This window comes from Miniopterus natalensis, chromosome 4, assembly GCF_054644295.1.
Source record: "Miniopterus natalensis isolate mMinNat1 chromosome 4, mMinNat1.hap1, whole genome shotgun sequence".
In the NCBI taxonomy this organism is placed as follows: Eukaryota; Metazoa; Chordata; class Mammalia; order Chiroptera; family Miniopteridae; genus Miniopterus; species Miniopterus natalensis.
The window spans coordinates 97,030,918-97,055,013 of NC_142084.1; the positions used below are offsets into that span (position 1 = coordinate 97,030,918).

The 24,096-nt window shown below is 48.6% G+C and overlaps 3 protein-coding genes across 3 annotated transcripts in view; all 3 read right to left on the reverse strand.

Annotated features, from left to right (window-relative positions):
• The window catches only part of CYTH3 (cytohesin 3), a 103,011-nt gene extending 89,891 nt beyond the window's left edge, over nucleotides 1-13,120 (reverse strand). Inside the window, exon 1 of the mRNA XM_087816999.1 lies at nucleotides 13,047-13,120. The gene's annotated coding sequence lies outside the window, so the exon portion shown is untranslated. The remainder of the gene's footprint in view (nucleotides 1-13,046) is intronic.
• FAM220A (family with sequence similarity 220 member A) lies at nucleotides 1,037-2,837 on the reverse strand. Its single transcript, XM_016213629.2, has one exon. The coding sequence runs from the start codon at nucleotides 2,758-2,760 to the stop codon at nucleotides 1,978-1,980; it is 783 nt and encodes a 260-aa protein (XP_016069115.2). The 5' UTR covers nucleotides 2,761-2,837; the 3' UTR covers nucleotides 1,037-1,977.
• On the reverse strand, nucleotides 2,761-13,232 carry SMIM10L3 (small integral membrane protein 10 like 3). The gene is made up of 2 exons (XM_087817001.1): nucleotides 13,047-13,232; nucleotides 2,761-2,840 (listed from the first exon to the last, which is right to left on the reverse strand). The coding sequence occupies exons 1-2, from the start codon at nucleotides 13,230-13,232 to the stop codon at nucleotides 2,820-2,822; spliced, it is 207 nt and encodes a 68-aa protein (XP_087673127.1). The 3' UTR covers nucleotides 2,761-2,819.
• Nucleotides 13,233-24,096: the final 10,864 nt, after the last annotated feature.

Sequence of the window (24,096 nt, forward strand, 5' to 3'; positions counted from 1 at the left end):
AAAATATCCTATTTCTGTACTAACTGCCTCAAAAAGCAACATGTTTACCAAAGGCTTTACTATGGAAAGTCACAAAATGTCACGTAGCAGTTGTGTCAGTCACCTCCTCACCATCCCAGAACTTTCCATCTAGACAGGAACTGGTCATGACACAGCACCGAAAAGTTTCAGCAAAGTATACATGTACTAAGGAATTAATGTGCAGAAAGCTACTGTGAACTTCTCCCCAAAACTGCTTTTAGAGAAAACACACCTTATTCTAATATAACCACGTGAAAAAATTTCGAATTTATTAAATTTAGCACTGAAGGCCAAATAGGAAATTCCTGGTTTTTTAATTTGCAATTGGTTGAAAATTTATATACTTACAATTTATAAACCAAAGCAAATAAAACAGTTCATGAGTCATGGAAAGTTCTATCCCAAAGGAGCAAATTTAGTTTGAAGCCGAAAAAGAGGAGGTAGGGTTAGGGGAGAAAGGCGTGACAAGAAAATAGCTCCCATTTTAAAACACTAAAATGTGTCCTCACTTTACATCACAATCCACCAGTGACTCCACTGGCCAGGGCTCTTTTTTTTAGTATGTTTTTATTGATTTCAGAGAGAGGAAGGGAGAGGGAGAGGTATCAGTCGCCTCCTGAACGCCCCTTACTGGGAATCAGGCATGTGCCCTGACTGGGAATCGAACCCCGATCTCCTGGGTCCTAGGTCGAGGCTCAACCACTGAACCACGCCAGCTGGGTGGCCGGGGCTTTCATTGCTCAATCACGATGGGGTCCTTTTAGACCGGCTGGCAATTGTTTTCTCACAAGGACTCTTACTTTGGGACTCTGGGCAACACCCTGAAGGATCCCACAACCCACAATTTCATTACACCCCAGGAGGAAGGTGAGAGTCAAATTCCAACCCAGCTTTATGTTGTTTTCTGAGCTCTGCGTCTGGTCTCCTGGTCAGCAAACTGCTCCCACTGGTCTGGAAGACTTGTACGTATTAGGAAGGCAGCATTAATGAAAACACAAGGTGAACCAAGACTATGCACATAAAATAAGACATTTATTTTGCTAGAGAACAGATTTTATTTTTCATTTTCCCAAAACACTAAAATAGCACATGACATGGTAATCTAGCACAGGAGACTGTATATGCAATTCATCATCCCAGACACGGCTGTCTGACTCGGGGACTCTGTAAAAACTCACACTCTTACGTGACCTTTATCAAAGTTATCAATTAACAACAAAAAAGGAGCTATCTCAGGAAAACCTTACTGTACAAGAGACCTCGACTGGAGACTAGACGCTTCCTACAAGGGAAACACTTGAGGGTCCTCTGTGACGGAGCCTCACGCTTGCTTCTGTTTCAGGTAACACTGCCAGGGTCGCCAGTCTGCGAAAGGTTTATTCTGTAGGTAAGGTTAATATTGCAACATCCACCGCAGGGCCTCCGTTAAAAATTGCATTACAAGTGGGAAGAAAGGGCCGAGAGAAAAGGAATCACATTTTGCTGCGACCAAAGTTATTCTCAAGGTGCGGAAATGGTCAGGGCTCCCATCAACCCAGCAGGCCCGGGGCTAGAACGGGGGCAGCGTTTACAGGCACCCAGTTCCGCAAGGTGGCCAGGCAGCCCGAGGCAGCACGACGGGAGCCCTTCAGGTGGCTGTTGAAGGTTTACACAGGACTTTACACGAAAGCTTTGCGGCTAATGTGGTATTTACGCAGGACATGTTCGTGCTCTCCCGGAAAAGGTCTCCCAATCACAAATGTCTCTTTCAAGCACAATTTAAAACACGCTCAAACGTTTCCTTCTGTGTCACCGGCTTTCCATGAGTTTCCATCCCACTCGCTGAAGTCTGTCTGGGCACAGAAACCGGAGCAGGAACCTCCCAGCAGCACCGCCTGCATCAGACTGAGCAGAGAAACCATTCTGAGACACCTTGTAAATGAATCTCACTATTTTTATTGTTCGGCGTTACCATCATTAACCGTGGCGTAATGGCTTCGCTACCTCGGGAGCCTGCACAGCCAGAGGTCCCGGCGTTGCCTGCAGGTCGCGTGAGGCACTGTTTCCACGGGGAAGCATCTTCCTGCACCCCGCTGTTTGCCCTGGCAGCAGGGGCTCCGAGCCGGGGGGAGCCCGCGCTGTCCCATCCCTCGGGAACACTCCGCGCTGCGCACGCAGTGGGGTGCGCAGGACCGGGTGCCGGCGAGACGGTTCCAGCTCAGAGCCTCTCCCCTCAAGAGCACTCGGCTCATCCTCAGAGATTCCCATGTCTGACCGCTTCTGACGGCAGGGCAGTCCTGACCCCCGGGGCTCTCCTCTGCGGCACCGACCCCTGTGGCCCTTGGTGGCCCTGGGCCTGCCTCCCACCCAGTCCCTCGCCCAGGCCTCCTTGACACCAAGGGACGGCCCAGCAAAACCCTCTTCTGCAGGAGCAAAGAACAGGCCCACAGTCTCGCTCTGAGCCACGGTGGGGGCGGAATTCCTTCTCACTGATTCTTTCAAATAGGCAAGCACTTTGGTGCCACCGTGAAGCAGGAGGCCGGCCTCACTCAGATCACTTCTCATTTCCAATGATAACGTCTCATTCTGTGAATTTCCATGTACATCAGCCGTAGGCCTATTTGCCCAGGAAGGTGCCCAGCAAGGTGCACCTGGTGGGCAAGGGCTCTCCTGTGTTCGCAGGCAGCACAGCCGCTCGTCCGAGTCCTCTCCCTGAGCTTTTGCGAGGCAGGTGCCCAGAGTCCCTCCTCCGTCCCTCATGCTGTGCTCTCTGACGCGGGGAGGCCGAGGACACTCCTGTGCCAGCCAGTGGGAGGTCTTCAGTGGATCTCGATGTGAACCTGGAACAGATAATCACACTGAAGTGTCACAGTGAAGGGGAGTTGGGAGAGCCGCACAAGCTACTTCCTAACAAACTTGATGACTTCTCTCCGGTCTCTCGTACCGAGCCCTACTTCTGACAGAAAACAGGGTGACAGCCCACCTATTAAAGATCACAACAAAAAGAATAGTACTTTATTAATGCCTTTTCCTAAAATATGTAAACATAGGAAGACATTCTTGGGTTTGTATTTTTCACAGCAGTAACGTGTGAAGGTTCGACAAAACTCTGCCTTCCCTTTGACCAGAAGAGAGCTGGACGACTCCATGACACAACCAAGGCCTTACCTGAGGTGCCCTGTCTGAGAATGACTCAGTGACTCAGCTTTGACAAGTCACTCGCAAGGAATCAAAGCCAACTTTACCTACAGGCCCAGAATCTAACAAGCCCTCCCAGGAAAGCCAGCCTGGAGGCCCTGCGTACAGGATCCCCCCCAGGTGGCCGGGACGGTCACCTGCTGGCAGGTCAGGAACCTCAGCGGAGTTTGGAGCCTGGGTAAGGGAAGACTTCGCTGAATTTATAGGCACCGCAGGTGAAAACATGGTGGAGAAAGCTGCTTGGGCTCAGCCCCTCACTCTCAGACCGGCCAATAGCAGAGGCTTATTAGCCCAGCCTGAGATTTTGCAGGGAAACGTTTGGAGAGAAGTAGGTTTGTGACCTCGACAGCTGTCCGAGAGTAAACGTGAGATGGCCCATCAGTTAACACTCTGGCTGCACACACTGAACCTAATGAGACTGGCTTTTCTCTGTGACCAAGAACAACCTTTCTTTCACATTACTATGCTCCAAATGAGGGAAGACGTCAGGAATAACTGAAAGGCTTTGAAATGGGCCCAAAATAAGATGACGGGGTATGCGGTTTAGTGCAAACCCTTGGGTTATCTCATTTTATCGGCCCTGCACCTTGTCTGAACTGCTTTACAATCCTCTACGTTGTAAAAAGGGCCAATGAAGAGGCACAGCCCCTGGCATCGGGAGCCTGGACTGCCTGTGGCAGGAGATGGAGAGGCACAGGGATGCCCAGCCAGGAAGTGCTGCTAGATCTGTGCTTAAGATGAATTACTCTGGCTGCGGTGCAGGGGCTAGACTGGAAAGGAACCACATCAGGCCAACTAGGAGGCTATTCCAACAGTGCAGGAAAAAGAAGACGCAAGGCCATGAGAGCAAAGAGGAGAGGCAATGTAGGGATTTTTTTGTGTGTTTTTTTTTTTATATATATATCTTTATTGATTTCAGAGACAGGGAGGGAGAGGGAGAGAGAAACATCAATGATGAGCCATCGATCAGCTGCCTCCTGCACGCCCCCACCTCGAGGACCATGGGAGAAAAGTCAGAACAGCTTTGCTTAGTTCATTTCTACCTCAGCCCCCTTTTAACTCTTCCTATGCTTTGTTATATACCATGTTTTGGTAGAGCAAAATATATACTTTATAAATTATACACATACCTGTGGGGCATGCTCAAAACTGTTTGCTGGCAGTGTGACCATTACGCTGTGACAACTGACAAGTGTACCTGAACAGCATAAAGCAGCACACAGACCAAGGGGCAGTGCTTTTTAAGCGGAGGTAGAAATGAGACGACATCCTACTGGCTTCAGGTGAGCCTTCAGTACGTGCATACGCTGCAGAAAATTGCCACAAGTCAGCACACAGCACCAGGCAGATACAGGTCTGTCTGTTCTTTCTTGTGATGAGAACTTCTAAGAGGTGCAGTTCTTTTCTTTTGTTTTTTAATACGTTTTCATTTATTTTAGAGAGGAAGGGAGAGAGAAACACCGATGAGAGAGAACCATCAATTGGCTGCCTCCTGCACGGCCCCTACTGGGGACTGAGCCTGAAGCCAGGGCACGCGCCCTGGGAATCGAAGGGGGGACCCCTCAGTGCATGGGACAACGCTCAACCGACTGAGCCACGCTGGCCAGGGCAAGAGGTGCAATTCTTACAAGTGTGAATTCTGAGTACAACTCAAAACAATACTTTCAGAGTTTACCAAGTCAAATATAATTAACTTCTCTTGACAGTCTCTCCCTCAAACTAACTTCCCAACCATATTATGTCAAACCTTACATTTATTTCATTAATTTGAAATGTACTAAAAATGAACATTTTCCTGAAATGGAAGCATTCCCTAATATACATGTAATACATTTTAATAGAGGTTTTAAAAAATTATTAAGAAAAACGGGTCATTTAATATGGGCCGGCTCTCAGGAAAATTAGTTTCTAACCACTTCTATTATGTCCTTGTACAAGGACTTAGTACTGTTCAGAAAGATGACGCATCCCCAGCATTGTGTTAAAATATTCTAAATAAGGCACCATTAATGAAATCAATAATCGTGTATTTAATGACAGAATAAATTTTTTGCTGAACACCTTCTAGTTCTTCAGTAAATTCAGGTATAAACTATGTACTTAATTCTATTAACAAAAACTTCAGGTCAGCAAAGACATTCGGCTCTGGGCCCCCACCAGCCAGCTCTTCTGCTCTCTGACTTACACACCACCTACATTCTGAAAGCCAGAAACAACTGTCACGCAGTCTCTAAGTGTGTCATTTGTAAAGCATGTTTTATAGTTTATTCTCACTGTATGACATATGTGTCGGTGCGTTACGTTGTACCCAGCAAGTATACACAATCACACAATGGGCTGTCCTTGGCCCCAGCTATGTCCTCACCTCCCATTCCCGCGCTAAGTCTACAAAATAATACGCGGCATAAGTCATGGCACAAACTTATCCACCAAACCCGAGCCACCAGAGTGAAGGGAGGAGTCTATTTTGAAGTTCAAGACAGTATGATTCAGGAAAAATAAAGTGCAGGCCTGGGAGTAGATTCCGGAACTAGTTCCACCCCCCGCACCCAAAAATATGGCAAAGGTTAAGAATGGAACCCCAGAGGCCAGAGCAGAGGAGGTGCACAGAAAACAAGACTGTCTGGTGTGTCCAGGATCCTCAGTGCCCACGAGAAGTCACCTTCCAGCAAAATCCCTGCAGGCCAGAGGCAGCTGACCTGCTGCACAATAGGCCTGACCCAATTAGGCAGCTGCTGCCCTCCTGGACTGCTGTCACCTTCCCTTCCCTAACCTGAGCTATTAATGGCCTCAGGAACCTGACGGTCTGGATACTAAAAATATCCTGGCCTCGATGCTTCTGAAAGCCAGCCGGCAAGGCTGTTCCCAAAGGGGACTGGAGGAGACAGGCCACAGGAGCAGGGGCTGCTCAGCCAGCTCGATGACAATGGGTTTGGAGTGGGGTTCTGCACAAACACATCGCAAAACCATCCTGGCCCCCTCCTGCTTTCAGATGGGAACATTAGACACCTTAACACACTTGTGCTCACTACAGGAGCAGACCGAGGGGGTGGCCGACACTGATTTCTCAAACCACGCGCCAGGGGAGTAGGAAGGGCTCTGCCTCTCCACGGTGAGCTGAATCACGACCACAGGCAACAGCAACAGTCCGGAGTTTCTGCTCCTCTCCAGCCCGTCAGCACGTCCCCAACACACCTGCCCTCAGCCAGCTGTGCAGTTCTCACGAGCCACCTCCCGGTTCCTCCTTCCGTCACCTGGGTGCCGAAGGTGCACTGCTCACACATCTGCGGGCAGCTGGGTCCCAGCGGGGGACTCCGGGCAACCCTCTTTCCTCAATGTGTGAAAAAGCACCCAGCATCTTTCCTGACCGGAACCCCATAAACAGCAGCTACCATCAGCATCGGGAGTGTCAGGGAATTAGTGACAAATGCTGCTGAGGGGCTCTGTAGAGCAGAGCACAGACACGATCGCTGGACGGTGATGTGGGAGTGGACAGCTTTTCGTGGGTTTACTGGCCATTTTTATGTCTTCTTTAGACAAATGTCTTTGCAAGTCCTTTGGCAATTTTTGAATTGGGTTGTTTTATTGTTGTTGAGTTGTAAGAGTTCTTTATCCTGGACATGAGTCCTTATCAGATACATGATCTGCAAATACTTCCTGCCCTTCTGTGAGTTTTTTTAAAAAGCTCAATATTTTGTTTTTGTGGGGGTTTTTAAAATATATCTTTAATGATTTCAGAGAGAGGAAAGGAGAGGAAGAGAGAGAGGTAGAAACATCAATGATGAGAGAGTCATTGATCGGCTGCCTCCTACACGCCCCCGACTGGGGATGGAGCCCGCAACCTGGGCATGTGCCCTGACCGGGAATCGAACCCCGATAGCCTGGATCCTAGGTCAATGTTCAACTGCTAAGCCACGCCCGGGCGGGCGTGAGTTGTCTTTTTCACTTTCTTGGTAGTGTCCTCCGATGCACAAAAGTTTTTAATTTTGATGAAGTCTAATTTTTCTTTGTGGCCAAATTCAATAGCATGACTTCCCTGTGTTTTCCTCTCTAAGAGTTCTACAGTTTGGGTTTTTAAGTTTAGCCTTTGACCCATTTTGAGTTAATTTTTATATATGGTGTAAGGTTGGGGTCCACCTTCATTTTCTTGCATGGGAAAGCAATTCATTTTTAGCTGTGGTCTAAATGTTTGTGTTCCCCCCAAAATTCATATGCTGAAACCCTGACACCCAGAGATGGTGGTATCAGAGGTAAGGCCTTGGGAGGTGCTGACGTCATGAGGGGGGAGCCTCCATGAATGGAATTAGTGTTCTTATAGAAGAGATCCCACAGAGATCCTAGCCCCTCCCAACACCTACGGACACAATAAGGAGGTGCCAGCTAGGACCAGGAGGGCCAGCAGGAGCCCCTGCCTGTGCTAGCGCCTTGACCTTAGACTTCTCAGTCTCCAAGGCTACCCAGCCTATGGAGGTGAAGAAACATTGGTCTCTCTCCACACATCATTTGAGAAGCAACACCCAGGCTCCCTTGTGAGTCAGGGCTGCTCCCTGGTCCTGGAATGCTCCCTGCCCCCAGGTATTGACAAGCACACACATATATTATTTTTAATACTCACCTGAGGATATTTCTCCATTGTTTTTCAGAGAGAGTAGAAGGGGGGAGAAACATCTATGTGAGAGGGGCACACTGATTGGTTGCCTCCTGTATGCACTCCTGCCCCCAACGTGGGTCAGGGATTGAACCCACAACTGAGGCACGTGCCCTTGGCTGGAACAAACCTAGGGCCCAGTCCACTGGCTGACACTCTAGCCACTGAGCCAAACCAGCTAGGGCGACAAGCATATTTTTGAATTTTTTTTTTAAATGAGATAATACTAACAAATGGTTTTTAAACTTGCTTTTCTTTACATATGGTGGATATTTTTTAATATGAGTACATAGATATCTAACTCATACACTTTAATATGTGCCTATATTTGAAGTACTTTAAAAACTGGCCTTGCCTGGCCAGCATGGCTCAGCGGTTGAGCCTCGGCCCACGAACCAGATTATGGTTTGATTCCCAATCAGGGCACATGCCCGGATTGCGGGCTCGATCCCCAGTGGGGGTCATGCAGGAGGCAGCCGACCAACAACTCTCTGTCATCACTGATGTTTCTCTCTCTCCCTCTCCCTTTCTCGCTAAAATCAATAAAAACATTAAAAAAAACACCACCAAAAACTGGCCCTGGCCAGGTAGTTCAGCTGGTTAGAGTGTCATCTTGACAAGCCAAGGTTGTGGGTTCGATCTCCAGTCAGGACACATACAGGAAGCTACCACTGAATGCATAAGTAAGTGGAACAACAAATCGATCTCTCTCTCTCTCCCCCTCCCCCCTCTAAAATCAATTTAAAAAAACACACCAAAAAACGTGAGTCAAGTTGCAACTGACCCGGGGACTAGGGTTTTGGGATTTTCACTAATTTTTTGAAGTTGTTCAGACCTAAGGAAGATGGTTTCATCAGAGTCGAAGCCAAAGTTCTCCGGTGCCTATAAGACACCATGTGAGCTTCCCCTAAGCTTCAGCCTGAAGTTCCTGCCACCTTCTTTCTCAATGACCAGCTTCCTACCGGTCCGGGACGCAGGAGGCTTGCGCCAGCTGTAGGGTCTGCTCTGTGCAAAGCAAATACTCTTCTCACCCAGACATCCCTGAGGCTAAAGCCCTCAACTCCTTCACGATTTTGCTCAAATGCCATCTCATCAATGCCCCCCCATGACCGCTCTATTTAGTAGGCAGCCAGCTTCTCCACCCTACCTGCCGTCCTTAACCCTTTACCTGATCAGGATGAATGAGTGTAGTTTTCAAGCGAAAGCTGAAACAGGGAGCTACAGATTTAGAAAGTCACTCAGAAAAAGACTACGAAAGAGCAGCTGGAACGAGGAGGGGGTGCTGAAGGAAGGTTTCTCAGGCCTGGTCAGCACCGGGCAGTGTGGCTGACGGTGGCATCGTAGGAAGACAAGGATACTGGACGACTCAGCTTGACAACTACCACCGACTGCACGTCTTCTATTCTCCAACTGTCCTTTCCATTCCTTCTCTCTTTTTATTGATTTCAGAGAGAGGAAGAGAGAGCGAAACATCAATGATGAGAGAGTCATTGATCAGCTGCCTCCTGCAGCCCCCTACTGGGGATCGAGCCCACAACCCGGGCATGTGCCCTGACTGGGAATCGAACCGTGATCTCCTGGTTCATAGGTCAACACTCAACCACAGAGCCACACCACCATGGCGATTCCTTCTCTTTAAACAGCTATAAGGCCCAGCCGGGCGTGGCTCAGAGGTTGAGCATCAACCTAGGATCCAGGCGATCGGGGTTCGATTCCGGGTCAGAGCACATGCCTGGGTTGCGGGCCCGATCCCCAGTAGGGGGCGTGCTGGAGGCAGCCGATCAATGGCTCTCTCATCATTGATGTTTCTATCTCTCTCTCTCTCTCCTTTCCTCTCTCTGAAATCAGTAAAGACATATTTTAAAAATATATAAATAAATAAACAGCTATAAGAACCTGGGTGAGCTGGGGCTAAGACATTTGGTTCTTCCCACAGGCCACATGACTGAGGTGGTGTGGGCTTGGTGAATTACAATTGGTTCTCAGTACAATTTTCTACCTTGCTTTTATGACGTTTAGGGATATTCATTTTTATACTGCCGTGTAGTTCAGATTCTGTGCAAATTAAGTAGAATGCTAATGGCTCTAGATTAAAGCTAGCTTACACACAGTACTTGAAAATGATAACCCTTTCCAGTTTACAAAACCCTTTGCATCTGTTTTCTCAATCATCTTCCACGTAAGAGAAATATCAACCTCCTTAAAATGTGCTGTCGCCCTACACATGATCTGGGGGTTCTAAGTCAATGTGTGGGAAATGGAGTCCTTCATTCCTTACTCCTTGCAGAACAGATTCTGGCACCTCTGCAGAGGAGAGGAGGGCGCAGGGCTCTGAGTGAAAGGGCGGTGAGCCGGGGCTACCCCCCTTACTCAGATTCTACTTTCTGTCCCACTTCCCTTTGCTAGAGACTAGAATAATTATACCCTCAAATCAGGTACATTAGTGATTTTCCACAAATGAGCAGAAACTCTAAACCTACAGGGGAATTGAAAGTGGCAGATGTAAATATTACAGTGAAAAAGAGACACCCCACTCCCACCCACATGACATGGCTGCTGCTGCACTTAAGCCCAAGATCAAGGATTTCCAATTTCTTAGCCCCTCCCCGAGGTCCCTGGTGACCACCTTGTCTGTGCCCCCCACCCCCACTCACCCCTGACCCCTGACCAGACCACAAAGGCCCACGTTCGACTCCTAGAGCATTCGGCTCCCATAATTCACTAAAGCTGTGCTGTACCTGGACTATTATGTGGGCCCAAGTCCACTGACTGGTACACCTAGCTCTCCCGACTGCCCACACCACCTTTATGGAGCCCATTTCCCTCCTTTGAAACGCACTAACAGTCATTACGGGGTAGATTCCTAGTTATAAAATGTGTATTTGAATAACCTTTGTAGAGATGATCTCACTGCCCTACAAACAATGGGAGATTTGGAGTCCTTTATTCCTTATTGCATATGAAACAAACAAGCCCAAAGCACTCTTGCAATGGAGAAAGCACTCTTGCAACGGAGAGAGCAGGTGCAAGATCACATCGATAAGGTGGTCACAAAGGTCCTCTCTGAGATGAGAACTGAGGAGGAAGACTGTATCAGCCTCAAAAAGCCAGGGAAGAGCACTCAAGGTGGAAAAAAAAACACCTGCATGTGCAAATGTCCTGGGGCAGGAAGGGGCTTGATGCATGCAGACAGTAGATAGGAAAGTGTGGAGAGAGAGTAATATGTGAGAAACAAGCTGGGTGAGAGTCTAGGAAGATGAACAGAGCTCAGAACTACATCATGTGCAATGTTGTTTTTATTTTCCTATGAAGAATGACATGGCCTTCTGCCTGGTGGAAAACAGATGGGAGGCTACTGCAATCGTGCAGGTGAGTGACTTATGACTCACCCCCCTAGCCTGGACTAGGGGAGTGGGTCATAAATATAAGTGGGCATATGAGAACAGTGATTTTTTTTTTTATGATGTAAAACTAATTTTCAACATTATGTACTAAGTTTTCTTTTACAGTCAATTCATGTAATTTTATAAATGACTGCAAATTATTATTTTAAAAATATATCTTTATTGATTTCAAACAGAGGAAGTGAGAGGGGGAGAGAGAGATTAAACATCAATGATGACAGTCATCCTTGATCGGCTGCCTCCTGCACGCCCCCAACTGGGGATCAAGCCCGCAACCCGGGCCTGTGCCCTGACCAGGGATCAAACCACAATCTCCTGGATCCTAGGTCGATGCTCAACCGCTGGGCCACGCCTGGCCAAGCTGCAAATTATTAATATAACTCTAGAACAAGTGTTTCCGAAGTGGAAGCTGGGGGGTTAGATATAGCCTGTGGACATGTTTTGTTTTGTCCACAAAGTTTTGGGGTTTTTAATTTGTTAATTTGATATCTAAAAAATCAGGATTTCCAATTTCTCCTGGAAATCACTCCATCTGGCAAACAACAGTAGGCTAGTGGCCACTGGCTAGAGCACAGGCTTTCTGGTACCCCAATCCCCACACCTCACTCATTCACACCACCTGCTGGAAAGGTATTTGGGTTTCCTACTCATCTAGTCTGTTATCACTTAAGGACGCCATAAGCCCTTGCTCACATAAAAGCATCTCAATTTGGACCTTGAAACAGAGAGGCAGGTTCATCTCCCTTCACCTTGACGCAATTTTGATCAATAGCTGGTTTTAAGTTTTATGTGGCCTGCCATCACCCGTGACCGGCACCCAAAACCTGAAAGTCCAAGGCACAGGGACAATCCCATTCTGATACAACCAAACCAGAATGGAGAAAAACAACATGCGCCGGGTCCCAACACTGCCTGGTCCTACTGCTCAGGCTTCCTCACTTTGCACACCAGGGAGCAACACAGATCCCTCAGACGGTGCACTCCCAGGGGACAGGGACCTGTCCCTCCTGCCATCCCAGAGCTTGTGCCCGGCACCCAGCAGGCACTCCAAGACAGGTCCCTGGCATCCAAGAGGATGCTGGCGCTTGGTCCTGCAAGACACACTCGAAAAGGAGTCATTCTCAGCCTGAGGACTTCCCATGCCACTAGAAACAGGCATCTCTAATGCAAGGGATGTAGAAACGTCAGTCCTTTCTCACAAAGGGGGCCTCCAGGGTGCTGTGTGCTTGTGTCTTCGATTTCACCCCTGACGCGCTGCTGGCCTCCGACCCCTGAGCGTCCCGGGGGGGCCGGGATACACAAGACACAGCTCCAGGGACATTAGCTAGCGTTCATTCATCCTTCCTCACGTCCAAGGGCAATTTTCTTGGAAGCTTCGTGAAGTTTGGGAACTAGGAAAGTCAACCACACCACCACCACCACCACACGGAAGCGCAATTTGTCATTTTCTGGACAGAGCCCCGTCTTCAGGAGACCAGGGCCTTTCCAGCCCGTGCAGGCAGCACCCCCCTCGCCTGTCGGGGACCCGCGCGCCCCCCGCAGGAGGCGCTCAGCCAAGGCGAGCCGCCGCACCCCCCCCCCCCCGACCCCCGGCCTGGTTTGCAGAACGGGCGTAACGATAACCTCCGTGGGGGGACGGGGGTCCTCCCGAGGGGCCGCGGGGGAAACGCACGGAGCTCGGCGAACACTCGGCCTCGGGCTCGGCAGCTCCCCGCCTCCGGCGCGCCCCGGGCGAGGTGGGCGGGCCCGCGCGCGGGGAGGGTCGCGCGGGGCGGGGGCGGCGGGCGCGCACCCACCTGCAGGCGGACGTTGAGCATCATGGAGGCCACGATGTAGAGGTAGGGGAAGTTGATGCGCAGCCGCCAGGCCAGGTCGAAGAAGATGAGCAGCGTGCGCGTCAGCCCCTTGCAGAAGACCCCGTAGGAGCGCGCGGCGGCCGAGCGCGACAGCCGGACAGCCAGGCCCGACAGAGCCGCCGCCATATAGACCCGCGCCCGCCGCCCGCCCGCCTGCCCCGCCGCGGCCGCGGACCCGAGCCGCCCGCCCGCCCGCTAATAGGCCCCGCGTCGCCCCCGGGCCTCCGCCCTGGCCGCTGGCCCGCGCTGGGCGCGCTGAGAGCGAGGGAGGCGGCGGCGAGGCGGGCGGCGGGCGGGCCGCGGGGAGGGGAGTCCGCGCGTCACGCCGTGGGAAGCGCCGCCCGGAGACGCCGCCCCGCCGCCCGCCCGGCTGACGTCACAATGCCCGCGCCGCGCCTGCGCGCCCGGCCCCGCCCCCTTCCCGCCGGTGAGACGCGCATGCGTGGGCGGGGGCTTGGCGGGGGCGCTGTGCGCGGCCGCCCCCTAACGGTGAGCAAGAGAAAAAAAAGCCAAGGTCGGCGAGGAAGCGCGGAGCTGGGGGGGCGCTCGGCTCCCTGGACTCGCTTAGCGCCCCCCCTGCAATCAGAACATGGTTAGGCTGGTGAGCTTCATGTTGGGCGCGTCTCCCCGCAGTTATAAAAAGCAAACAAGAGCTAAGGTCTGGAAACAGGCCAAGTGCCCATCAGTAGGTGAGTGGATAAAGAAGCTGTGCGACATTCACACCATGGAATACTAGGCAGCTGTAAAAAAGAAGAATCTCGTGCCCTTTGGGACAGCATGGATGGACCTGGAGAATATTATGCTGAGTAAAATAAGCCAGGCAGAGAAAGACAAACATCACATGATCTCACTTATACGTGGAATCTGAAGAACTTAATAAACTGATGAACAGAATAGATTCAATGACATGGAAGCATAGATGAGACTGAAGAATGTCAGAGGGATGGAGGAGGGCGGGTGGGTGGAGGGGGAGAGAGTAACCAAAGAATTTGTGTGCATATCTGCACAACCCACGGACACAGACAACGGTGGGGAGAGGGACTGGGGAGGCAGATGGGACAGGGTGGAACGGGTCATTGGGGAGAAAAAGGGACATCTGTAATATTTTAAACAAAAATAAAATTTAAAAAAAAAAGGAAACAAAGGGAGGCTGCTTGGGGCTGAGGGACAGAACGTTCGGCCCCTGGAGGTTGCTTGTGGTCCCAGCCGTTCCAGTTCAGTGTCCACTTATACGGAGTTTTAATAATTATAATCATTCAAAGATATCTCATCTTTGAATAATTATGATGTTAATTAAAGCCCCTGATGTGAAAAGTTAAAATATTGAAACTTCCAAAGCATCTGGTGTTCTGGGTCTTTTGGGAGGGCTCTGACAGTGAGTTTTTTGCGTTCCTACTGAAGCATGGAGGTTTCTGTCAAAGGTTTGCATGGTGAGAAGGTAGAGACCTTCCTTCTGGTTTCAGACAAAGTATTTCATGTCATTACTTCTGCCCACCCATGAGGAAGTCTGGGAATTTGGTGCAGTTGGGACAAAAGAGTTTCCCTGATGAAACGGAAACCAGGGCTCAAGTCCTTTGAGAAAGCAAGAGTCGGAAGCAACAGGGTGAAAATAGATTTAAATGTAAAAATCCTTTGCCCCCAGATAGGTTGGCAATAATAATTTTTAAAAGTCATTTTAAAATTCTCTACCCTGAAGTGAATTCACATTCAAAATCATTTTCTTAAAGTCTTCATTTTATTCATCTATAATCCAAAGATTATAAATCGTGGAGGACATTTCCAGTATCATTATCATGACTACAATCTGGCATTACCGTTTTTCTTTAAATGTCTACTGTATAAAAGAATTGACCTCTCTGATGCTCAATCATCCTACATTTCCTATCCATTGTGTTTCAGGCCAAGACCATTTAAAATAAATATTTCAGAGTTTTTAGCATTGGACTAGTTATTATTATTATTATTAAAGTAATATTTTTCAAAGTATTTGCATAAACCTTTAGTTTCCCTTATTTTTCAGCATTATATTTTGCCACATGTGTCAGTGACATTGAAAAGTTCCCTTCCCTTTTCGTGTGAACTATTTTTACCTTTCAGTCAGTGCGCAGTGGATGCTGTCTTTAAGGACTGCAGAGCACATGCTGCTGCATTATTTATTGTCTTTTCAAGATACCCTTCCCAAAAAGCAAAATGAACACTTCTTTATGCAGTATTTAGGAAGACAATTTAAACGTTAGAGTCTTCAAGGGAAAATTTGCCCCAGTCAATATAACAATGTGGAAACAGCTTTGGAGATGAGCTCAATTTATTCTGAGGCCTGTAAAGATTTTCACGGGTGGATAATTGGCTGTCCTGTTTATCAGAATTATGCTGAAAGACCAGATGGGCTGTGGTGATGTGAGGTGTGTGTGTGTGTCTTCCCTGGCTACTCATTTCTTTTTCAATCCTCACCTGAGGATATTTTTTCCATTGCTTTTTCAGCGAGAGTGGAAGGGAGAGAGAGAGAGAAAGACATCCACGTGACGCATTAATTGGTTACCTTCCCACACGTGCCTCGACAGGGGCCGGGGATGGAGCCTGCAAATGAGGCACGTGCCCTTGGGTGGAATCGAACCCGGGACCCCTCAGTCCTCGGGCTGATGCTCTAACCACTGAGCAAACCAGCTAGGGCACTACTCATTTCTTTGTCTGTAAATGCCACTGAGGCCATGGGGCATTTTTAACAAGCCACTTAAGTGCCAAAAACAATGACAGACAAAATAACCACAAAACTTAACTGAGCAAGGTAGGAAGCCTGTTGTAATTAGACAGAATGAAAGGTCAAAGAGAACACAAAGAAAAGCTAACAAGACTTGAGGCTTAGTGTCTACCTATCAAGGTTAACTAGTTCCAAGTTACAGAGCAGGCTGGTGAACCAGTCAAGCCTCCTGACTTAACCCTGAACTCAGCCCAACTTCCTGGCATCTCTGGGAAGGCATCCTGCTAATTATAATTTGAGAAACTAACAGACAGGACTAATTATAAATCGGTGTGAAAGTGGTTTCCTAGTGGCACAAAGGGTTATGAGAGCAGGGGGGAGGAAGTGGCCGAGGCAGACAGGGAAATTCATTAACCTTTGATCAACAGGACCCAGGGCATTTGCCTACAATTGTCCCTACTGATGTCAGAGCAGCTAAATAAATAAATAGTAACGTCTTTTTTTCTTTTCAGGTTAACCTGGTAAGAAAAGCCCAGGGAGCCCTGGCCAGTGTGGCTTAGTGGCAGAGCACCCGCCCTCCCACGGAAGGGAGGTTTGAGCCTCAGTCCAGGGCAAGTAAATGGGTTGCAGGTTTGATCCCCCCCGGGCCGTGGCTCCTGCAGGAGGCAACAGGTGGATGTCTCTCTCACAACACATAGATGTTTCTCATCTCCTCTCTCCCTCCCTTCCACTTTCTCTAAAAATTAGTAGCTCAGGTGGTTACAACATCATTCCCAATACGCCAAGCTTGCAGGTCTGATCCCCGGCCAGGGCACATACAAGAATCAACCACTGAGCGCACAGCTAAGTGGATCGACAAATTGATGTTTCTCTCTCTTTCTCTCTTCCTTCCTCTCTCTACTAAAAATCAATCAATCAATTTTTATAAATAAATAAAAGTCAATGGAAAAAATATCCTCTGGGGAGGACTGACAAGAAAAGAAAAGCACAGGAAGGCAGTTTCCAGGCTCAGCAACTTCTCAGCTCCCGAGACCTGGTTCTATAAAATGAGGATCAGGGCCCCCATCCTACAGTTTCTGTGAGAAATGAGCGAGGGCAGACCTGCAGCAGCCGGCACAGGCCTGGGTGGCTAGAGGGCACCCAGGAAGTTGCTATTTTCCTACGCAGAGCCCTGGAGTCCTTAGAATGCAGGTTCAGTGGATCCATTAATAATCATTATTAGTAATGTTTCACTATGGGCCACAAGCAACCCAAAGAAGGAGACAGCTTGCCCTGCAGGGCGTGGCTCAGCGGTTGAGCATCGACCTAGGATCCAGGTGACCGGGATTCGATTCCCAGTCAGGGCACAGGCCCGGGTTGCAGCCTCGATCCCCAGTCGGGGGCGTGCAAGGAGGCAGCCGATCAGTGACTCTCTCGTCATTGATGTTTCTCTCTCTCTCTCTCCCTCTTCTTTCCTCTCTCTGAAATCAATAAAGATATTTTTTTTAAAAAAATGGAGACAACTTAATTATGCTGCTGGAAGAGAGTATAGACACACTGATCTACAATGTTGGTCAGAAATAATTTCTATTCCTCTGCTCTTTCCCGTGGAGACTTGGGAGGGTGGGATGGATTTAGACACGTGGGCTCAGTTACCGTGTTGAGAAAATGCACGTTTTCAGTCCCCCACTGAAGGGCTCTTTCCAGGCACCTGACACATTATTTCAACAGATCAAGGTCAGTGGGAGTCACTGACACGCTTACTAGTATGGAGTTGTTCTTAAGTGAAAAAAGTAAGGGGGCAAAAAGTATGCACTGAATGCCACTGCTTAGCCGCCCACTCCCATGGGGCCTTCTGCAAGGGGCTGACCTGCGTGCTGCCCCATCTCCTTCCTATGAGGACACCCACTAGTCGCTGGAGTCAGGGCCCACCCTACTCCAGCATGACCTCGTCGGAACTAATATCTCCAAAGACCCTGTTTCCCAACAAAGTCACGTTCTGAGGTTTCCAGGTAGACATGACCTTTTTTGGGACACTACTCAACCCAGGACAGTGCTCATTAACTAAACCAAACAAAGAAAACAATCTCACTGGGCGCCTCTGGAAAATGCTTGGAGACACACTCATTGTTGTAAACTAGTAAAGAAAGGGGAAGAATGAAGCATTTGTCCTACTTCACCTGCAGGGGTGGTACTTCAGGTAAGCACGGCTTTGATTAGGGCATGTTTCTCTTTGCAAGTGGGTCCAGCTAACAAGTAAAAGAGGAATGCGTGACTGAGAATATCACCATTTCGCAGCCCTTAATGAATTAATAAATCTAGGCAATGATCATTGATGACTGTCAATGAAATATAATTGGGGGGGAAAATATATATATATATATATATACATACATACACACACACACACACACACACATATATATAAAATTGGGAAAAAACGGAACCTGAATCGATCAGGTCTCTAGATCTAATTACAGGAGGAACATATTGAACATTCATGGTTATGTAGCCAGCAAAATCACAATTGTCACACACACACAGCTTTAAAAAAAAAAAGAGTGAAAGGGAACCGATACATTTAAAAAGAGCCTGAGACATTTATCTGCCAAATCTAATGCCTGGACTTTGTTTTTTAAAATGTCCACTGTAGATAAAGAGGGGTGGGAATTGGTCGTTCCCTGTGCCCCTTTGCTATGTATTGCTGTTTTACACACCTCTAAAATTAGGAGTCACTTATTACCCGGCAATAGATAAAGGTTTAAAGCCAGAATCCCTGCATAAGCTGGACGGTCAAGGGCTCAGACCTTTTAGCAATGAGATTTTGAGCAAAGGAACTAACTTTGACGCCGGCCAAAGGCAAGGGGATGCTAGAAAGGGTAGTGAGAAGGGGAAGCGATGCATGCCGGCCGCAGGCTTGTGACTGTGGACACGGGGACTGGAGATGGTGTCCGCCTGCATTTCCCTGCTTGTTCTATTACATTATTGTTATTTAAAACCTTTTAGATCTCTTTCCTCCGTTTCCTCAGTTGTATATGGTATATACGGTGAGTTGGTGCCAGTTCAACTTTGGTTTGGCCCACAGGTCGCCAACATTGAGGCGGAACGGATGGAATAGGCCTTGGACTTGGAGCTGCGGCAGCCCCTGGACCTGGTTCTGCGTTTCTTTCCTGAGAACGGTGCGTGTGCTCTTGGCTGAGCGTGAGATTAGGATGGTCCCATTGTGATGGGTGGGAACATTTACAAATATCAAATGTGTGGAAATGTGTGCGTGTGAGTGCCTTCCTGCGTTCTGCATCGTAGGCGGCCAGACGGCATGCGGTGGGTGTAGCAGGATCCGATCGTTGTCCCCTGGGGTCCCCTCCTCTCTTCCTTGGGGGTGATGGAATTTTCAGCAGGCCTATGTTGCCCAACCAGCAACGCAGCTGTATGGTCATGTGAGGAAGGGGCTGGGCCCCGAGGCTTCATGGACAGGAACATACCGGCCTGAATGCCTTACCTCCGGAATTTCACACACAAGAGAAATAAACCGATCACGTTTAAACCCTTGTCACTTAGGTCTCCGGCCTGCGCACTGAGCCTAATCCTGATGAAAACAGTAGATTTCTTTGGGTTTTGCCTGCCCAGCCACAACTTCCCATTCTCTGGGGGGACTTCCTCTCCCCCATTCCTTGTGGTTCTGGTTCTGGTGGGCCGTGAGTCACTGGGTCCCTCCCTCCCTTCCCCCCCCAACGGAATTGGCGGGTAACCAAACCATACCAACCAGAATCCCCACCCCTCTGCGAGGAAGGGAAACCTGAGCGGAGCAGCACCCTCAGGCAGGTGGGATTAAGTTATTGTGACATTAGTGTCCCCGCAAAGAAAGATCCCTGCGGGCCCCAGCGTGGCCCTGGATCCTGTCCTTTCTGAATTCTTACTACTCAACTTTTCCTTTGACTCTGAGAGCTCACCAGTGTTCTTCCTAAAAAATCTCTCTCTTTTTTTCCGTAATCCAGAGTAGTTTTCTGTCCCCATCACCATGCCCTTTGCCTTCCCATTCTTTTACCTCTGATTTCGCCAGTGTCCCCACCTGGGATGCCTGATATTCCTTAGTCACCCTGGTTTCCATAACAGATCGCCCCATAACCTAGTAAATGCATAAATGTCGTGAAACAACAATCATTTTATTACCATCTCTGCCTTTCTGGGGGTTGAGTGCGCTCGGCCAAAGTGCGTCTCACGCGGGAGGCCTGTGTTTTTGCAGTCAGGTGGCGGCCGGGGCTGCTGTCGTCTCCAAGGCCTCCTGCGTTTTCCAGCATAGCAGCTCCTTGGTGCAGACCGGTGTCCACAACTCGGCTCGCTTCCGACGCTCACTCCCTGCAGTTACCGTCAAGCTCCACAGGTTCTAGGGCTCAGTCCCACCAGGGGACCCCCACTTCAGATGCCAGCCACAAGTCCCGGGGGCCGCTCAGGATTCTGACAGGCTGGCTGTAAACTCGGGGTATCCTACAAGCCCTGTTCAGGTTTGATAATCCTCTGGGATGACTCACTGAACTTAGGAAACCACTAGACTTATGATTACTGGCGTGTCATAAATAAACAGCCAGATGAAGAGCCCACTAGGATACAGCGGAATATTATTCAGCCTTAAGAAAGAAGGAAAGGCCACCATTTGTGACCCGTGGACTAACCTGGAGGACACAGTGTGCTGCGTGAAATAAGTTAGACGCAGAAGGGAAAGACTACATGGTACCACCTATATGAGGAACCTCAAATAGTCGAGCTCATAAAAGCAGAGAGTGGAAAGGTGTCTTCCCGCGCTGGGGAAAGGAGCAAACGGGGAGGCACTGGTCAAAGGGTATGAAGCTGTAGAACATGAATAAGTCCTAGAGATCGACTGTACAACGTGGTGCCCAGAGTTAACAATACCGTTTAGTACACTTAAAAGTTTGTTAAGTACCCAGGTCTTGTGTTAAGTGTTCTTAGAAAAAATAAGAAGCTTAGGAGACAGGAACAGACTCATAGATACAGGGAACAGACTGATGGTTGCTGGGGGGGGGGGGCTCGGGGGACCGAGTGGGAAAGGTGAAGGGATTGAGAAGTACAGAGGGGCAGTTACAAAATAGTCACAGGGATGGAAAGCACAGCATAGGAAATATAGTCCCTAAAATTGTAATAACTGTGCGGTGCCCGTTGGGTACTAAAAATGTCAAGGGGAACCCTCTGTAAAGTATAGGATGGCCTAACCACTGTGCTGTACACCTGAAACTAATAAAAAGTAATATTGATTGTAAACGGTAATGGAAAAAATTAAAAATCAAATTTTTAAAAACTGGAAAAAAAGTTAAAAACACAATGAAATAGCACACACACACACACAAGTAAAGGAGGCAGGAGGAAACTTCTGGAGGAGACGGATATGTTCATGACGTAGACTGTGATGATAATTTCACCAGCGTATACCAATTCCAAACTCATCTTGTGTACACAAAACATGGACAGCTTTTGGCCCTGGCCGGGTAGCTCAGCTGGTTAGAGCATTATCCTGATGCAACAAGGTTGTGGGTTCACCCTCCGGTCAGGGCACACAGAAGAAGCAACCAACGAATGTATATAAGTAAGTGGAACAACAAACCCATGTGTCGCTCTCCTCCCTCCCTCCCTTCCTTCCTCTCTCTCTCTCTAAAATAAAAAAAAAAATTTTTTTTAAAACAAAAGAAATATGTATGGCTTTTTGTATGTCAACCATTCTTCAATACAGTGCTTTTAAAAAAAGTTGAGCCCGGCTGGTGTGGCTCAGTGGTTGAGCATCGACCTAGGATCCAGGAGATGGGAGTTCGATTCCCGGTCAGGGCACATGCCCGGGTTGCGGGCTCGATCCCCAGTCAGGGGGTGCAAGTGGCAGCTGATCAATGACTCTCTCATCATTGATGTTTCTATCTCTCTCTCCTCTCTTCCTCTCTCTGAAATCAATAAAGATATATTTTAAAAAATGAGAAAAAAGAAGATGACTAGGACAGAGTCCAAGACTGGGGTGAGTGAGAATTAGAATTCGAGCTTCTGTGGAGTCTGGGCACAACGCCTCCAACCCGGAGGTTCCTGCAGCCTCATTGTTTCAGGGTTTTCATATGAGGTTTTGTTCCACAGGCAGCATTGATTAAGCCGCTGGTCACATGATTGAACTCAGCCTCCAGTCCCTGTCCCCTCCCTCGGGGTTGGGGTGCACCCCTGAAGGCTCCAGCCCCTAACACACGGCTGGTGCACCTGGCTCCCAGCCCCCACCCTGAAGCTATCTAGAGACCAGCTTTGACTCACCTCGGGAGCACAAACTCAGGTACTGGTTGAAAAGGTTGTCCTGTGAGTCACAAAAGACACTCCTATCACTCAGGAAATTCCAAGGGTATTAGGAGCTCATTGCCAGGAACTGGGTACAAAGACCAAGCGTATTTTTCTACCACACTTCCTCACTCCAGTCTGGCTCCTGGCCGGGCCCTCGGCTGGGCTGTCATTCGGAGCATCTGTACGGGGTCTTTTCACGTGGCCTGGATTTCCTCGGAACTTGGCGACTAGGTTCTGAGAGCCAGCTTCCGGGAGATCCCAGGCAGACCCCGGGCGGCACTTCTGCCCTAGACGTAGTCCCGCCCAGCTTCAAGGGAAGGGAGCATAGAGCTCATTTCTCGCTGGGAGGAGCATCAGTATCACTCTGTAGGAAGGGCCTGTAGGATAGTTGTGGCCAGCTTGGAAAATACAATCAGCCTCTACTATGGAAACCCAACCATGTTCCAGGCCAAAGACCATGTCCTCCTGCAGACTGGTCTGAGTCACTCCTCACCCTCACTTCTTCCTATCTTCCAAACCAAAAATGATTTATTTCTGTGACAGCAGTTGTGGCTTTACTCTACTGAAAGTTCCTTGAGGACAGGGACCAGCCCTTTCAAATTTTATAACAAAAGAATGAATAAATGAAGTAGCTTAGTGTAGTGACCGAGACAGCGGGCCCTGGTGTCAAACTACGTCGGTTCAAAGCGCCATTTGACAGAGACCGGACCTTGTGCAAGTTACTAAATGTCAATACGCCTCCATGTCCTCATCTGTGAAATGGGTGTCATAGCACTATCTCTCACCTGTGGAGTCATTTTGAGAATTAGAAATAATACACAGAAAGCATATGCAGTGCCTGATAAGTAGTATGTGTTCAGGGGTTAGTTGGATTTTGCTCTAGTTGTTATTTTTAGTTATATGATAATAGCACATGGTCCCTCAATACCCATACTAGTAAATGTGACGGTTATTTTTATGTGTCACCATGACTGAGCCACAGGGTGCCCAGATACTTGGTTAAACGTCATTCTGGGTGTGTCTGGGAGGGTGTTTCCGGACGAGGCCAACGTTCGAACCTGTGGACTGAGTGAAGCAGCTGGCGTGTGGGGAGCAGCGTCCAGTCCGCTGGAGGCCTGAAGAGGGTAGAGGCTGGGGTAAGGGGGCATTTGCTCTCTCCGCCTGTTTTTCAGTTGGGACGTTGGTCTCCTGCACTTGGACTGGAACTTTGACCATCAGCTGTCTTGGTTCTTTGGACCCGGGCTGGAACTACCAGGCTTCCTAGGTCTCCAGCGCGCAGATGGCAGATCATGAGGCTTCTCAGTCTCCATAGTTAGATGAGCCAATTTCTCATATAATTCTCTAAACAGATAAGTAGATATATATCGTACTGATCTGTTTCTCTGAAGAACCCTAATACAATAATCACTACTCCATTTTTATTCATAGCATTTATCAGAGTATCTGAAATTATAACATATAAACAAATACAATTCATAATGTATATTTCAGGAGAGCACAGCCTTCATTTTTACCAAAACCTAAAAGATGGTCCTCAAAAGGAGCCGTATTGGGCAAGACAGTCAACACCATCCCATGACGGGAAAGAAGCCAAACAGCAGGAACTTCCATCTGGACATTCGTGGTGGCCCCTCCCAGCAGGGGCCTCTCTGCACATGGTGTCGCCGTCCATGCAACCGGCACAGGCCAGCGTGGTCAGCCACGTGGCTACCGAGCTTTTGAATTTTACTCCAGTTTAGATTTTAAAACTGACACTCCATTTCACGTATTGGAAAACTTTTATGTATGGTTAGAACCACTTGGGCATGGGAATCTACCTTTTCAACAGTAAATTTTTCATAACTGAAAGACAGACCAAATATTTCTGATGAACATTCAGTGTCTGAGTCGAAACGTGGCATCGACGTAAAACACACACCGGATGTCAAAGATTCAGTGCCAAAAAAAGACTGCAAAATACCTCAATAATGCTCATGTTGATTGCATGTTGAAATG